The sequence below is a fragment of the Alternaria metachromatica genome (genome assembly GCF_023757995.1).
Source record: "Alternaria metachromatica strain BMP 0045 chromosome Unknown scaffold_27, whole genome shotgun sequence".
Taxonomy (NCBI): Eukaryota; Fungi; Ascomycota; class Dothideomycetes; order Pleosporales; family Pleosporaceae; genus Alternaria; species Alternaria metachromatica.
This window is the reverse complement of record NW_026055518.1, coordinates 338,832-353,323: the sequence shown is the minus strand read 5'-3', so window position 1 is coordinate 353,323 and position 14,492 is coordinate 338,832. Positions and strand designations below refer to the sequence as shown.

The following is a 14,492-nucleotide window of genomic DNA, read 5'->3' as shown; positions in this document are numbered from 1 at the left end:
CACTGGAATTAGAAATTATACTCACGGATGCGATACCGTCTCGAACGTCAGCTTGCCACGAGCGGTCTTGCCAAAGCAGGACCAAGATACACTCTGCTCATTGGCGTGACTGGACAAGGGCCATAACGCTGCGAGCAGCCCGCGTACTCTTGAGAGACGTGCCTTGTTGGTCCTCGGTGTATCACGATTCGTCGATCTGCGTCTGCCAACCACCATTTCGCCTCAGTCACTGGATGCCTAAAGACATCCGCAGTGACCTGTTGCGCTCAGAACGCGGTGACGTTTAGGCTTCCGAGGTTTAGCCACTTCGACCTGGCATAGCGACCCCGAGTAGAGAGCCCACTGTTGGGCGCCTGGAGAGGTTGATCGTAAGCTTCGCTGTTGTGCTGTGAACGCGTCTTGGAATGTCGATACTGTGCTTTTCCAGCATGGCATGTCGAGCCTAGATGAGGTATAAGTATCAGGCTGCTGCCCCTTCGAGAGCTCATCATCCAACACGATCCTCAAACCTCAGCAACTCACTTCCACTTCAACCTCAAACACTCTAACAGTGCGTCTTGTCGATCTCTTACTTTTGCCTCCAGCTGACCGTTCCTCCCAGAACTTCAAGATGCAGTTCATTCTTGCCTCCGTCATTGCCATTGCTGCCGCTCTCACTCCCGCGGTCAGCGCCTTCTCCGTTAGCGTAAGTCATATCCCGATGTGAGCCTCCGCAAGGCGATATTCTTGTCATGAACACCCGCTGACTTGTATCTCTCCCTCTAGAACTGCGAGACCGGCCAGTACAAGAACTTCGGCGAAGGTGGTAACAACAAGTGTCAGGGGTTCAACACTGGCAAGAGCGTTGCATTCGACAGCAACAAGGGCCTGTCTCTCCGCGTCTTCGCTTCGACCAATTGCCAGGCTGGCGACGAGATTCTTATCACCGAGCAGAACAAGTGCCAGGAAGTTCCTTTCACCGGACTATCGGTGCTGGCGGAGTAAGGGCGATTGCATTCATCTTGGCAGGCAACAAACGCTTTGAGCATTTCGCGGAGCGAAGGAATTTGAAGGCGATGCTTTCCAACATAGCGTAGCCACCCACCGTGTGTCTTAGTTACCTACACTCGTCGCGCAAAATATAATCGTCAAAATCTCGATATTTCAAGATGCCATGTTGTATCGGTGATGCGTCTGTTGACGAGGAGTACCTAGGTATCGTCTGGTGCTCTGTGGAGAGACGAGGCGGTCGGTGGGCGGATCCCTTCATCCGTGCAGCGAGAAAGGCGATGCCGATTTTAGGCACGCTTTCGAAGTCTATAGAATTGGTCCCGGCAGTCGATGGATAGACGTGGCATTTGCCGAACACATGGTGTTGGTGTCGGATAGGATCGTGTTCCGACGATGGCGTTCCTGACAGCTCACCGACACGTGATAGCACGCAACCGCAACATCGTCGGTCCGATTCGTCCGGTTCCTGAACGATTTGTAACGCGAGAATGACGCCACGCACGCCGCTGCTCCAGCGCGACACTTCAACCCCACAGCCATCTCTTCCACCATATAGCCTAACGCGATCTTCTGGCATCCCGCAAGAGGCGCGTCTAGATCACGGTGCTTTGCCTACATCTGCCGAGGTGTCGCAGCCGGGCCCTAGCCTATAGCGTACCTCTATGACGCGGCTATGGATCAATCTCGGACGAGTCCGTCATTGTTTGGCAACATATTCGTGGGAAAGCTTAGAAATGCAAAAAGCCGATGAAGCACTAACGAAACACATATAGACCGCCATTGATCGCACGCCAAGTTCGCATCTCACTCACAACACACAACTTCCAAACATCAGTCTTATTATACTAAACTTTCGTCTTTTTTTGTTAGATACCCATTCACATTTCCGCAAACATGGCACCAAGAAGATATGAAGCCGAGAAGAAGGACCCTGCTCCTTTGGCAAAGCCTCTCGACTTTGCTTTCTCCAAGAAGACTGCCCAGAACCGATTCCTCAAGGGTGCTATGACCGAGCGTCTATCATCATGGGATGCTCAGAACCTCGAAGCTCGTGGTGTTCCTTCCAAGAACCTCGTCAACGTCTACCGACGATGGGGCGAGGGCGAGTTCGGCGTCATCCTGACCGGTAACATCATGATCGAGTACGACCACCTGGAGGCTGCTGGCAACCCCATCATTCCCCGTGGCTCAAAGTACGAGGGCGAGCGATTTGAGATGTTCAAGGAGCTTGCGACACAGTCAAAGAAGCACGGCTCTTTGATCGTCGGACAGGTCAGCCACCCAGGTCGCCAGGTAACCGAGAGCATCCAGAAGAACCCCATCTCCGCATCCGACGTACAATTAGAGGGCAACGTCATGGGCATGACCTTCGCCAAGCCACGCGCCGCTACCGACGAGGATATCAAGAACGTCATCGAGGGCTTCGCTCACGCAGCTGAGTACCTTGAGAAGGCCGGTTATGACGGTATCCAGCTTCACGGAGCTCACGGCTACCTGCTCGCACAATTCCTTGCCCCAAGCACCAACAAGCGTACCGACAAGTACGGTGGATCTCTCGAGAACCGCGCACGCATCATCACCGAGATCGGTCAGGAAGTCCGCAAGCGCACATCTTCCAACTTCGTCCTTGGCATCAAGCTCAACTCTGTTGAGTTCCAAGACAAGGGTTTCGGTACCGAGGAGGCCGCAACCCTTTGCAAGTTGCTTGAGGACAACAGCTTCGACTTTGTTGAGTTGTCCGGTGGTACCTACGAGCAGCTTGCTTTCGGCCACAAGCGCGAGTCCACCAAGAAGCGCGAAGCTTTCTTCCTCGACTTCGCCGAGAAGATTACACCTTCGCTCTCCAAGACCAGGACCTACGTCACTGGTGGCTTCAAGAGCGCCGCTGCCATGGTCGATGCCCTCAACACCGTCGATGGTGTTGGTCTCGCTCGTCCGGTCACCCAGGAGCCCGAGCTTCCTCGCCAGATCATCAACGGCGAGGTTCACGCCGCGATCAACCAATTGACCGACGACAATGACTTCGGCATCACCAACGTTGCGGCAGGAACACAGATCAGGCAGTTGGGCAAGGACCAGCAGCCTATCGACCTGAGCGACGAGAAGAACTTCGAGGCTTTCCAGAAAGACATGGGTACCTGGGCTCAAGGCTTCTCCGACGACAAGACCGGAAGCAAGTACGGTTACGTGGACATTGAGAGCGCCAAGGCGATCCCATACGGCACCGCTGCCCCTGCTTCGTAGATATGATGCATCAAGAACATGTGTATATAGATGGAACGAATAGAAACGAATTCTACGATTGAATACATCAAGTCAATATCTTTCACACACAGCCCTCTCCCCCCTCTGGTGTAGCAGGCCTATCATAAAACTCGTCCTCACTAATCTCCCTAATAACCTCAATCCTCCACCTCTGCGTCTTGACCCCTTCATCCTTCTCCCTCAACACAACCCTCCTCCCATCCTCCCCACCAACATCCATAACCTTCAGTACACCACCTGCTTCATTCCCAATCCACCAGTTCCCATCGTCCCACTCGCCAATCCTCCAATCAAGCGCATGCGGCGTGTCGTCCGCCCGTCTCAACACCGCTTTCGAAGTATCTTCTGCGTAGACGTCGAGGAGTCGGTTTGGACCTAGCCACCATGTACGGAGCCGGTAGGAGTTGGGGATTGAGGTTGAGGGTGAGGGGACGAAAGCCCAAAATTGGCCTGAGTAGTAGCCTTCGCGGGTTAGTTTGAGGAGACCGGTGCTGTTTTGGGTGCCGTGGTCGTTGACGATGTCGAGGGTAGGGTTGGAGGGGTTGGAAGTGTTTGTTATGCGGTGGAAGTGAGAGGGGGAGAGGGTGGGTTGAGGGATGGCCATTTGGGGTGGTGTTGGTGGTTTGTTGTTTGAGGTGGTGGGCACTGATAGAAACTATGAAGCTGTGTTGATGATACTACTATGTGAGCTCAGCAATGATATTCTTATACTTCTACCATTACGAAGGATTCATCTTTTTGTTGAATGAAGATGACACTTCAGTGTCGTCGGTGAACAGCCATGCCCTGTGGCGCATAGCACGAGACTGTCAAAACGGGTAGCCGGTTAGCCTATCACGAACCTGGAAACTCGAAAGATGAGGTTTCGATTGAAGGCCTGAAATCATGGTTTAGGCAATGATGAATGAAACCAGGGCAATACGCCGATCACTTGACCAGCTGACGGTCAGCCACCATGCAGGGCCGTTGTTAGCGACCCTATTGTAGTCGACCAAAAATTTTGTTGAGATATGTGTAAGTTTTGGCAGGTCACGATCTGAAATTGTTGAGGATGCAATGGTCGGAAAAGAAGAGGAGATGAAGATGAAGATGGTTGAGGAAAGGACTGATGACGTCACGTCGTCATTTGGAGGCATAGCGGCAATCTTGATCACGACAACATGGTGGTCCTCTCCAATTAGCATAATGATGCATTAGCATGCCAAAAAATGACTTTGAGAGAAAGTGTGACAGCGGCATTCAAATCATCAATTGAAGTATGCAAACATCGACCAGCACCTCCTCGACACCATGAACAAAGTTCAGCACTAATGTTCACTTCTTCTCACCCTTCAACTTTGCAATTCTTCCGCTCTTCCGCGTCCCGATTGTCGGTGGAGCCTTTTGCTTCGCAGGTGTCTTCGCAGGTGTCTTCACAGGTGTCTTCGCAGGTGTCTTCACAGGTGTCTTCGCAGGCGTCTTTGCAGGTGCCTTCGTCGCCTTCTCCGTAGTCCTTTCGGGTGGGCTTGGAGCCGCCGACCTTCGCGATTGGCCTTTAGTCGCTGCCTGAGGTGATGGCCTTGATCTCGGCGAAGAAATTTGAGTCGCAGTAGCAGGTAATGGGTTGTCGTGGCGGACTGCTGGCGATGCCGTCATGATAGCTCCTGTTGATGAGGGATATTGGGTTGCGTCTTCGAAGTGCACTCTATCATCATCTTCTTCACCTCTTGGATCGATCGATGCGAATCTGGATGGTATCTCACTTCCACTGGACTCAGGAGGTGCTTCTTGTCCTTCCGCATCCGCTCCTTCGGCCAGTTGCCCTTCTTCATCCTCAAGCGGTTGATCGCCAATCGGCGGTATGTGCTTCCGAAAATTTCGACGCTCGTCCCTCTCACCCTCAAACTGTTTGTTAAGCTTGCGTGTCTCCGCAACGCGATACTGTTTGGTGCCTTCCGCAGGGCTCACATGTGGAGATATGCCCTCTCGTATGGGGGAAAGATATCGCCCTGGAACTTCGCCTTGGGTCTTCGCGGCCAACGCACTGGGCGGCTGGCGTAACGCAACGGTACTGCGCGGCTTTACGGCGGTCTTCTGGACATCTGAAGCGCGCGCCCTCTCGCGACGCTCACGAATGTCGTTGCTGGTGATGCGCGGTCGAGGTGATTCTTGCACTGGTGAGGTGTCGTCTCTAGAGGCAGGAGAAGTGTAAAGGTCATGACTCTCCTGATCCAGGTCAGGTCTAGTCCCACGCGCGGTCTTCGGTCGTGGCGTGTCGACTTGTACATCTATAGAGCCTTGGGCACGGCGCGGTGTGGGATTCGATGGACGTTCCATTGGCTGTTCGTCCTCACCAGAAGGAACATCTTCACTAGAAAGGTCTATGGGGCCCAAGCGTTGTGGCGAAGGCGTATCGTCGCTGCTGTAAGGACCGCCTCGACCACGACGAGGCGTCGGATTCGACGGCCGCGCCAGCGGTGAAGAGGAGTAATTGTTCAAAAAGCCTAGACTGGATGGACTTCCGCGACTCCCTCTACTCTGTTCCGATGACGGTATCCTGAAGTCCGAGAAGTTGAGATCGATATCGGGAGAAGTGGGCGAGGGACGCTCTCGTACTGGGCTTAAGTGTGGTGCTGTCGGATTGTAGCCTAGCATATACATTTCTAGCTCGTCATCTTGTTGTGTTTCTTCCTCATGAACCAGACTTCCCTCCGGTTGACCTGTGGAAGATGGAGACTGAACTGTGATCTCAGGCACGTCTCCTGCCGCCGCATCGTCTACCCTCCTTCTTACTCTCCTTTCAGCCTCTCTTTCTCTCTCAAATGCTTCGTAATCATCCAAAAGCTTGCGCTTGGCCATTCTAAAAGTAGTTTCACTCTCTGACAGAGTCAAATAAGTGCCGATCATCCGATCGACCTCATGGGCAATCTCCTTATAAAGATCCTCTGGCATCTCCTCCATACGTTCCTCTAGGTCAGGCATGATCTGAAGTGTGCGGACAACATGAAAGACAGCCAGCCGGATCCTTTTGCGATTACATCTGTTGTGCTGGAAGAACCAACACAGGCCCGTTGCTGCAGCTGCGCCTCCCGTGATTGCCACCAAAATATCGCCGTATCGCTGAAGGAAGGACGGGAGTGTGGTTTCGCCAAAGAGATATTGGGTCAGTGTCTTTGCGACCACATATGGCGGGGGGGTTGGATGAGGCATGTGAACCTCTCCAGGTAGCAACATGGTCGTAGTGTCTGTGATTATCGTGGACTTGGGTAATCGCGTGGCGCGCAAAGTCTGTGACGCTAAAGTATAGTATCGCCTTCCAGCTGCCATTTGGACTACTTTCACTTTGAAGGTGGGAGCAAACAGTGAAGTTGGACAGAATACGCAGGTCCCATTTCGTTGTCTAGAAAGGAAAGGCTCTTCAAACAAGAAGGCTCTCGGTCTTTGTATAAGCGACGAAGATGTACTCGCGGCGTCGTTGTTCAAGTTGACAAGACAATGAACAAAGAACGCGATGATTCGAACAGTGTCGAAAGACCGCGTGCATTCGATGCGGGTGGCGATGCTGAGTTTCTATATGCTCAAACTAGGGGTTCGGTCGAAGCGGCCAGTTTGAGCATATAGAAGCTTATTCTCGCCATCCGCATCGAACGCACGCGTTGGCGATGGCGGCGTGAAGTGCGTAGTAGTTGCGTGCGAACAAAAAGGCCCACTAGACCCATCTGCTAACAACACCAATGCTATGCGAAAGCCAGCCCACCAAAGATGGGAAGATGTTCGGCTTCGTCTTCTGGGGTAGTTAAGCCTCAGTACCGCGGTCGGTAGATTGCGAAAGCGTTGACGGTCAGTCTGCGGGATGTCAGTCGTGGACCGTCACCAGACCAGACGATGTGCCTTACCCGTCTTTTGTCAGCTCACCCCCCGAGATCTCCATCCCTTCTTATTGTTCGTTCTCCTGCTCTCTTTCCATCTCCATCTCCCCGTCCTCCTCTTACTCCATCATCCTAAAACCCCTTAACCCTCCCCACCCCCGTCAGCGGAACCCCAACACCCCTCTCCCTGCCACCCTGCCCCCTCCCTTGACTCGACGGTCCCCCAAGCCCAATATCGCGCCCATACCCCGAGCCACCGCCATAAAGCTCGCGACTATCCCAGTTCCGTCCTTTGAACGGCCTCGCATGACCGGATTGTTTGAGCCATTTCGCAAGCAAGATGCCGACAGTTGCCCAGGCTGCGGCGATAAGGAGGGCGAAGATGACGAAGTACATCGTGTGGGGAGTAGACGGCGACCGGAATGAGGACCTCGGGATGGTTGGTGTCTTGGTATCGATGGCGAGGCGGCGATCGGGGTAGACGGGTAGTTTAGGCTGGACGGTTGGGACCAAAAGGAGGAGGAAGCTTCACCATCAAAGCATACCTAGATATAGTGAAGAGAAAGGAAGTGGGATGCCAGCGCAAAAGCGGAGGTCATCGGCTGTACCAGCGGCAGCGCTAAAAGTTGGGGTAAAGATGGGGTAAACAAAGCTTGTAGCTTCCTCCTATCCGAAGGCATGGATCGACATTTCGGCCCTCCTAGGTGCACCATTGGCTGCGTGAGACAGTATAAACCTCAAGACCCGTAATCAGCAAAACTAGATATTGAGGTATGGACATGTAAAGACGTAACAATGCAACATAAGAAGCGGAATGAAGATACGTACAGCTTCTTCTATCCACAAGTACAAATGCGCAATCAAAAGGGTATACGCGCACATCGACTGCCCTCACGCTTGCTGCAGAGCGATCAAGCTCCACTACTTCCACTTCCCTCAGCATGCTCTTTCTTCTCCACCTCCTTCGTCTTCTTAAACCTTTCCTCCGCAGCCTTAGCCAGCACCTCCCTCCTACTCAACCCAGCCGTCGCACTACTAACAACCGTCTCCCCCGTATCCTTCGTACCGCTCCCCAGCGTAAACTCACCCCCAGTCCACCCCCCATGATCATGCACCTCCTCCGCCCCTTCATCCCCCGGATTATAAAACTCATCATTCCCCACACTCCTCCCGCCACTCTTCCAATCATCCCTCGCAACCTCGCGCTCAATCTGCTTGCACAAGTTCCAGAAGTTGCGGTCGTGAGGGCCCCAGACATTATGCGCCAACTCATGGCACAGCGTGTTCCTGATCGTCTTGTAATCGCGATACCCGTCGTAGGCATCTGTGCGAAGCCGCAACTCGATGACCTCGCCTTGGTTGCGGTTGAGACCCAGTGTCCGACTCTCCATTGTAGTATGCATGGCTGGATCCATCTCCGTGAGCAGCGGAACGCTGAACTTGTGCGTGCGCATTGCTGCTTTGATCCCCGCGTCGTCTCGAAGCCGTTGGAGGAACCGTAATGAACGATCTGGATTCGGTAGGTACGGCAGCGGCCGTAGCGTATGAAATGTGTATTGCGCCTCCTCTTGTATCTTCTTGTAATCGCGGTTGCGCGCTGGCAAGGCGGCTTTGATGGGACCGGGGCGCCGGGGCGCGGAGGCGGCAGATATGGTGTTGTTGAGGGAGGAGACGGCTTCGGTTGTGCTGCCCATGAGGGTTGTTTTCTTGCCGACGAGCTCTGTGAGCGGTAGGGAGGGGTTCTTGAAGGGTGGCTTTTGGAGCCCGATCTTCCCGCCTATGAGGAACTTTTGGTTGGAGGGCGGTATTGACAAGTCGTTTGCGACGCGTTCGGAGAGGTCGGAGATTGTGGCATCTTGGGCGAAGGATAGTGCGATTGCTTTGCCGTGGTGGGTGAGGGTTATTTCGATGTCGGAGCTGAGGGGCGGAGGCGCAGATGTGGTGTCGGCTTCTGTCATCGTGGAAGCGTTGTAGGTGGTGGCGAGAGGATGTATAGGCGGTGCGAGTGTTGGAAGATTCCTAGGCGCGATCTAGTATATGAAGTGAGTGATGAGGTTAGTAGTGATTAAGATATAAAGCTTCGCAGCATGTGGCCGAGCTCTAGCCATGCGTGGTTTCGGTGACGTTCTGCAAGGCTTCCACGAGATGACGGGGTCGCCATCGGAATTTGTCATCACCAAACTCCGATGCTCACCATCACCACCATCGCCATCGGGCCGTTGAGCACACTCGCAGATCTTGGTAACCGGGAGGCCTCACTCGCTTGTTCCCGTGCTCACTGATCAATAATCGTTACATCTGCTACTTAAATTCAATGTCGCCGGGTATCAATAAAGCGTGTACTAGAAACATACGCTGGCAATGCCTGGGCTATAACCCAGTATAAGCCATCGACACCACCTGCATTACGGCCAGCTGGAATACTAATCCAGTTTTGACTCTTCCTCCGCCTTCTTCTTCTCCTCTTGTTCTTTCTTCTTGCGCTCTTCTTCTTCCTTCTTCAGCGTTTCCTCATTCTTTACCCATTCTTTGACATCGGGATCCCATCGGTGTCTACGCGTCGTTAGTTGTGACTTGCCCATGCGAATAGATAAGTTTGCTTACCCATGGAAGTTGGTCTCTATCAGTGCCTTTTCCTTGTACTCGTCCACGAGTATCTTGTCGTAGTTGTACGGCACCTTCGCCGGAACGCCCTCGAACATAGTCTCCCGCATGGGATACAATTCCGATGTGTCGTACCGGTGGTAGTTCTTGCAAACCCACTGCCCCGGGTTCTTGTCTGGATGTGTCTCGCTCAACCCAGTTATGTCAATAAATAGTCCGTTGCGCAGGTCGATCCATCGCGCATCGATGATGTTCATGCCATCGCCACGCTCGCGCTCCCAGATCCACGGGTTGACGTCGAGGAGGTATTCGCGCTGGACGGCGCCGTCGTAGGAAGTGTAGTGGTATCTCGTCTGGTTGTGTACTGCGCCGAGGTGTTGGAGTGTGCTGTCGGACACCTGAGTGTCTAGGTCGAAGTCCCATGGAAGACGCTGCACATGCATTAGACTTGTAGCCAACATTTGGAGGAGAAGACTCACCTTTCCATTCCACCACCAACCGAGCAATGTCCCGTGTGCTATCCAGGTATCGAGTTCGTTTTCGCGGAAGAAGTTCAGGTAGGCGCGGACCATGTGCGATTGCGTATCCGTTCGCTCTTCGTCCGAGACGATGCCCTTGAAAAAGCGCTTGTCATAGTGGCCGAGCGTAATACTGCCTCTGGAGGGGTGTCAGCGAACATGCCACAGGCTGCAGTGACATCGCGAGTTGCAAGGCTGTGATGACTTACCCGGGCTCATGAAAGTACTTGGTATCAGGCTTCTTCTTACCTTTCCTGCTTTCAATACGATCGGCCAAGTTGTCTCCTCCTTGATGTCGGTTGAGTGGCGTCGGTGTGGCTAGTGAAGAGGCGAAGAGTGTCGCGGTTGCAAAGGCGGCAGCGCATTTCAGTAACCGCATGGCTGAGACGAGGACTCCACTTCAGGCTTCCAATCCAGATAGGTATACCGTCTCAAAGACAGCGAGACAAAAAGGCGCCAACAGTAACGAACACTTGCCGTATGATGTTATTATGATCGTCTAAAACTCCAAGGTAGAACCGAGCAGAGGTAAGCGCAGCGTTTCGGGAAGGTGATCGCGTGCTCAAAGTTCAGCGATCGACAGCCGTGGGACAGGGAAGGCGCGGATAACGTCAGTGAAGAAGAAGCAACCGCAGGCGGGACAGAGAAGATAAGAGAAGCGCAATGGGGGCCAACCATGGGGTCGCAGCGTGCGGGAGGGGAGTCAAAAGGCTTCATGACGCGCACGCGACAGGTTGCCGACCTGAGCCTGTGCCTGGTGCCGCCCACTTGCTCCTCCACAGTAGCCTTGTGCTACGTAAACCCATTCGCGCTCCCATTCCCCTTGCTGGTTACAGGTGTGCCGCTTTTCCGGGGTATCATGGGTATCTGGCGAGCTTGACAGGAGACGTCGTCCAGTGACACGCGGCGTTGCGTGGTTAAGCTTTCCAGGTTTTGGCTTTGGGCGGGTTTCGGATGGCGGCTGCAGTTTGCCGGCCGTTGTCGCCGTTGGTATGGCGTGGCGGCGGCAGCTGTGGCTGGTGAGTCGGCGCCGAACAAATTACATGGCCTGACGTCTCCGTTTCGCGAAGATCCTTCGTCACTGTCCTTCCTGAGAACTGAGGTCGTCACGCAGAACCTACGTATGCGAATAATGAAGTCGCATGCGCAGTTACTGAAAGCGGCAAAGCATTTTTCGCTAGGCGCATTTACGCAGGTGGCCTCGTCAGCATATGCGCTTTAAATACGATTGTACGAATCCTGCGCGAACTACCTGCGGACATGGGTAAACATAGTTCCCTAGGCTCGTACATTGTTCCACCAACACGTACACGTTTGACGCCACAGTTTCGTGAGCGCGTACAATCTCCCCAGGTGCGAGGATACATGGTCCGGAAGTGTGGTTCGCCAATCTGCTTTACCCCGAAATGCAAGGCTGCGGTACGATATAAATTGAGGTGACACACGGACCATCCTGTATGACTATAATAGCAGACTGTGCCGCTCTGACTAGGCTATGGTTGTATTTCGATTGTCATGCTCACAGTCACTTGCAGTATGTTCAGCACAGGATGCCAGACTATGCACGCATGTGTAGTATTACATTTCCAGACTTTTCGCTATGCCTACAGCAACTCGCTGACCCTTGAGCAAACGCTGGACCCATTCGAACCTTTGTACGCCGTGAGATTGTATAATATCCGTCTATGAGACGTCCATGGCTTCCGCGCCGTTGGGGATCGCAAAGGAGACGGCGCCCGCATCGCCGATCAAACGCTGTTCCGAGTCGGAGACGAACTATTCGTGGTATTAGCAAGGTTTGATAGGTCGTAGTATGAGAACTGACCTTGACACTTCTTGTGGGGTCGTAGAAGAGCGCAAAGCTTCGCTGCACGTCCTCGATGGTAACCTCTGGCCCGTTCCTCTTCTTGCGTATCAAGTCGGACGTCGTGATGAGGTTGCTCGCGTATCGCAGCCCAGTCTCCTGGCCAATCTTGGTGAGCAGCGCCAAAGCGTCCGGAGACACATCGACCTCCTCCTCTTGCGCTCGTATCGAAATGATCTGCTGCATCTCCTCCGCGTTGTATGCGTGGGTGCTGACAATGACCACACGATCTAAAAAGTCGAGTGGCAGTCCGTGTGGTGACCTGTAGTCTGTTCCCCGTATCTGTGTGTTTCCTCTGTTGCTAGCCATGATGACAATCGGTGCCAGCTCGTCCTCAAGCGCGCGGTTGACAAACGAGAAGCATTCAATGTCGAGCATGTGGACCTCGTCGATGAACAGCACACCCGGCACGATGGTCGCCTTGCCCTCCTCTTTCCACTCTGCGACCTTGGTGTTGATCTGGTCGCGCACCTCGCTGCGGATCTCGCCCGTATCACCAGAGAAGAGCGCTAGGAAGCCCTGGGTCCGCGAGTTGATGACATCAATCTCGTGCAAGCTGACCGTGTGTACCACCTCGCGCCGTTGTTGCAGCTCGCCTTCGGGACATTGTACGAATTTGGTGTCGATGCCCATTGCGTCGTAGTCTCGGGAGCGCGTGTACGAGCGGCCGAGCTTGGTGATCTTGCCCGAGGCCTTGTCGATGGAGATGATGTCGCCGGCCATGACCTTTTCCTTGGTCATTGCGTCGATCATCTTGGTGCCCATGTCGTAGACGGTCTCCATGTCGGTCGTCTTGATGGTGAGTTTACCCTGCTTGTTGCTCTAATCACAGTCAGCATCGTTCCGTTGCGCAATCAAACTCGTACTCACGCCTGTGACGCTGCGGTCAATCTGTATCTCGACCACCTCGCCCTCAATGACCTCGCTCTCCTCTGTTATCCGCACGCCAATCGACTTTCGGAAGGCCTGTGTGAGCGCCTCGGTCTTGGACATCTCCAGCGAGAAGATCTCGGACGAGGCGAGCATGGTGAAGGGCACGTCGGGGCCCAGCGACTGCGCCATTCCCATTGCGATGGCCGTCTTTCCTGTGCTGGGCGGGCCTGCAATCAGGACTGCGCGACCGGCAATCTTGCCATCTCGTGCCATCTTGAGTATCACGGCCGCCGCCTTACGTGCCTTCTCCTGGCCGACGAGGCCCTGCGACGACACCTTGGGCTCGAGCGTGTCATCATCGACGCCGAGACCGCGAATGTGAGAATGCGCCGCGATGAGATTGAGGCCGCGGAGCTCCTTGCTCTCGGCGATGGTGGTGATGGGCTGCGTGTCGTTAGTCACATGATCTCCAAGCCACGTCCTTCACTTACCATGGCCATGATGATGTGCGGTGTGGTAATTTAGGCGGCGGTATGCGACAGCGACATTTCGCGGACGCGCAGAGGAAGCTCCAGTTAAGACGCACGGGCCCGCTTATCGGCCGTTTGCTATTTAGTTCCATTGGGCGCGTCGACGCGACTGCCCCCTCGACCCTTGGAACGACCGCCTCCCCGACCTATCACTTGCCAGCTGGCCGTAATCCCCAAGGCAGCTAGCAAATTCCCTGCGCACTATTTAAACTCTCCAATTTTCTTTCTTTATCCTGTTTCTCCTTTTCCTCAAGCCATCGCGCTGCTCCTGCCCTCAATCTCATTGGTTGCGTGCAGTAGCGGCTCCCGCGCTCGACCCTCTCACCTCACCTCGTACACCGCGAGATGTCTGGCCGACCCCAAGTCCCCAGCATCTCAACAAGTGTTGGCAATCGCGCCTTCACTGACAGGTATGTTGTCCCCTGCCCCTCACTCCCATCCGTCTACGGAGTCTTGCCACTGCCCCTCTCACCCACGGTCCGTCATTCTAGCTCAGAGGATAAAAAGCAAGCACTTGAGCTGGCTACATTCATTACCCCACCAAGAGTGCACTTCGCATAGCGCGTTGAAATCACAGACATCAGGCTCTCGCCGTCTTATCTCCTGCGCTTGCTATCTGAGACACGCTACGATGAAGCTCGCGTTCTCTCAGTTGCACTCAAAATACCAAGATAGTCCTGGAGGCATTTGTTACTCCTGTCTTAAAGCTGCAACACTCACTGTCTCTAACTCCAGGACATATTCTGGTATTCGGAGGACAATGTAGCAACACGAACTTCATCGTAGGGGGACCGTGCAGAGGCACCTTCACCTGCCAAGATCCCAGTCCGTAGTGTATATACTAACATATGGTATAGTCCACGTACTCAAACCCCAACTGCATACTCGCCCGCGCTCAGCGATTCAATGAGCTCGCGCGTTTGGAAACGTCCGCTGGAGCCTCAAGCCCGTGGCGAGAGCCCTCCAGATAAGCGAAGTCGTCCGCCAGACTCGCGGTCGG

General features: G+C 54.0%; 7 protein-coding genes across 7 annotated transcripts; 2 read left to right on the top strand and 5 right to left on the bottom strand.

The window, feature by feature from the left end:
• Window positions 1–433: 433 nt before the first annotated feature.
• Window positions 434–984, top strand: J4E83_008844 (uncharacterized protein; the record flags this gene model as incomplete). The annotated part of the gene is made up of 3 exons (XM_049335737.1): window positions 434–451; window positions 602–685; window positions 766–984. 3 exons carry the CDS (start codon window positions 434–436, stop codon window positions 982–984), a joined length of 321 nt encoding a protein of 106 aa, XP_049185233.1.
• A 900-nt stretch (window positions 985–1,884) lies between these two features.
• On the top strand, window positions 1,885–3,234 carry J4E83_008843 (uncharacterized protein; the record flags this gene model as incomplete). The annotated part of the gene is made up of 1 exon (XM_049335736.1): window positions 1,885–3,234. The coding sequence occupies one exon, from the start codon at window positions 1,885–1,887 to the stop codon at window positions 3,232–3,234; it is 1,350 nt and encodes a 449-aa protein (XP_049185232.1).
• Window positions 3,235–3,316: 82 nt separating this feature from the next.
• On the bottom strand, window positions 3,317–3,859 carry J4E83_008842 (uncharacterized protein; the record flags this gene model as incomplete). Its single annotated transcript, XM_049335735.1, has 1 exon — window positions 3,317–3,859. One exon carries the CDS (start codon window positions 3,857–3,859, stop codon window positions 3,317–3,319), a length of 543 nt encoding a protein of 180 aa, XP_049185231.1.
• Window positions 3,860–4,569: 710 nt separating this feature from the next.
• J4E83_008841 (uncharacterized protein) lies at window positions 4,570–6,216 on the bottom strand (the record flags this gene model as incomplete). Its single annotated transcript, XM_049335734.1, has 1 exon — window positions 4,570–6,216. One exon carries the CDS (start codon window positions 6,214–6,216, stop codon window positions 4,570–4,572), a length of 1,647 nt encoding a protein of 548 aa, XP_049185230.1.
• Window positions 6,217–8,014: 1,798 nt separating this feature from the next.
• On the bottom strand, window positions 8,015–9,309 carry J4E83_008840 (uncharacterized protein; the record flags this gene model as incomplete). Its single annotated transcript, XM_049335733.1, has 2 exons — window positions 8,015–9,133; window positions 9,304–9,309. The coding sequence occupies 2 exons, from the start codon at window positions 9,307–9,309 to the stop codon at window positions 8,015–8,017; spliced, it is 1,125 nt and encodes a 374-aa protein (XP_049185229.1).
• Window positions 9,310–9,526: 217 nt separating this feature from the next.
• Window positions 9,527–10,604, bottom strand: J4E83_008839 (uncharacterized protein; the record flags this gene model as incomplete). Its single annotated transcript, XM_049335732.1, has 4 exons — window positions 9,527–9,656; window positions 9,708–10,138; window positions 10,187–10,364; window positions 10,435–10,604. The coding sequence occupies 4 exons, from the start codon at window positions 10,602–10,604 to the stop codon at window positions 9,527–9,529; spliced, it is 909 nt and encodes a 302-aa protein (XP_049185228.1).
• A 1,304-nt stretch (window positions 10,605–11,908) lies between these two features.
• Window positions 11,909–13,462, bottom strand: RVB2 (RuvB-like protein 2; the record flags this gene model as incomplete). The annotated part of the gene is made up of 4 exons (XM_049335731.1): window positions 11,909–12,001; window positions 12,051–12,911; window positions 12,960–13,406; window positions 13,454–13,462. The coding sequence occupies 4 exons, from the start codon at window positions 13,460–13,462 to the stop codon at window positions 11,909–11,911; spliced, it is 1,410 nt and encodes a 469-aa protein (XP_049185227.1).
• Between the last annotated feature and the right edge of the window lie 1,030 nt (window positions 13,463–14,492).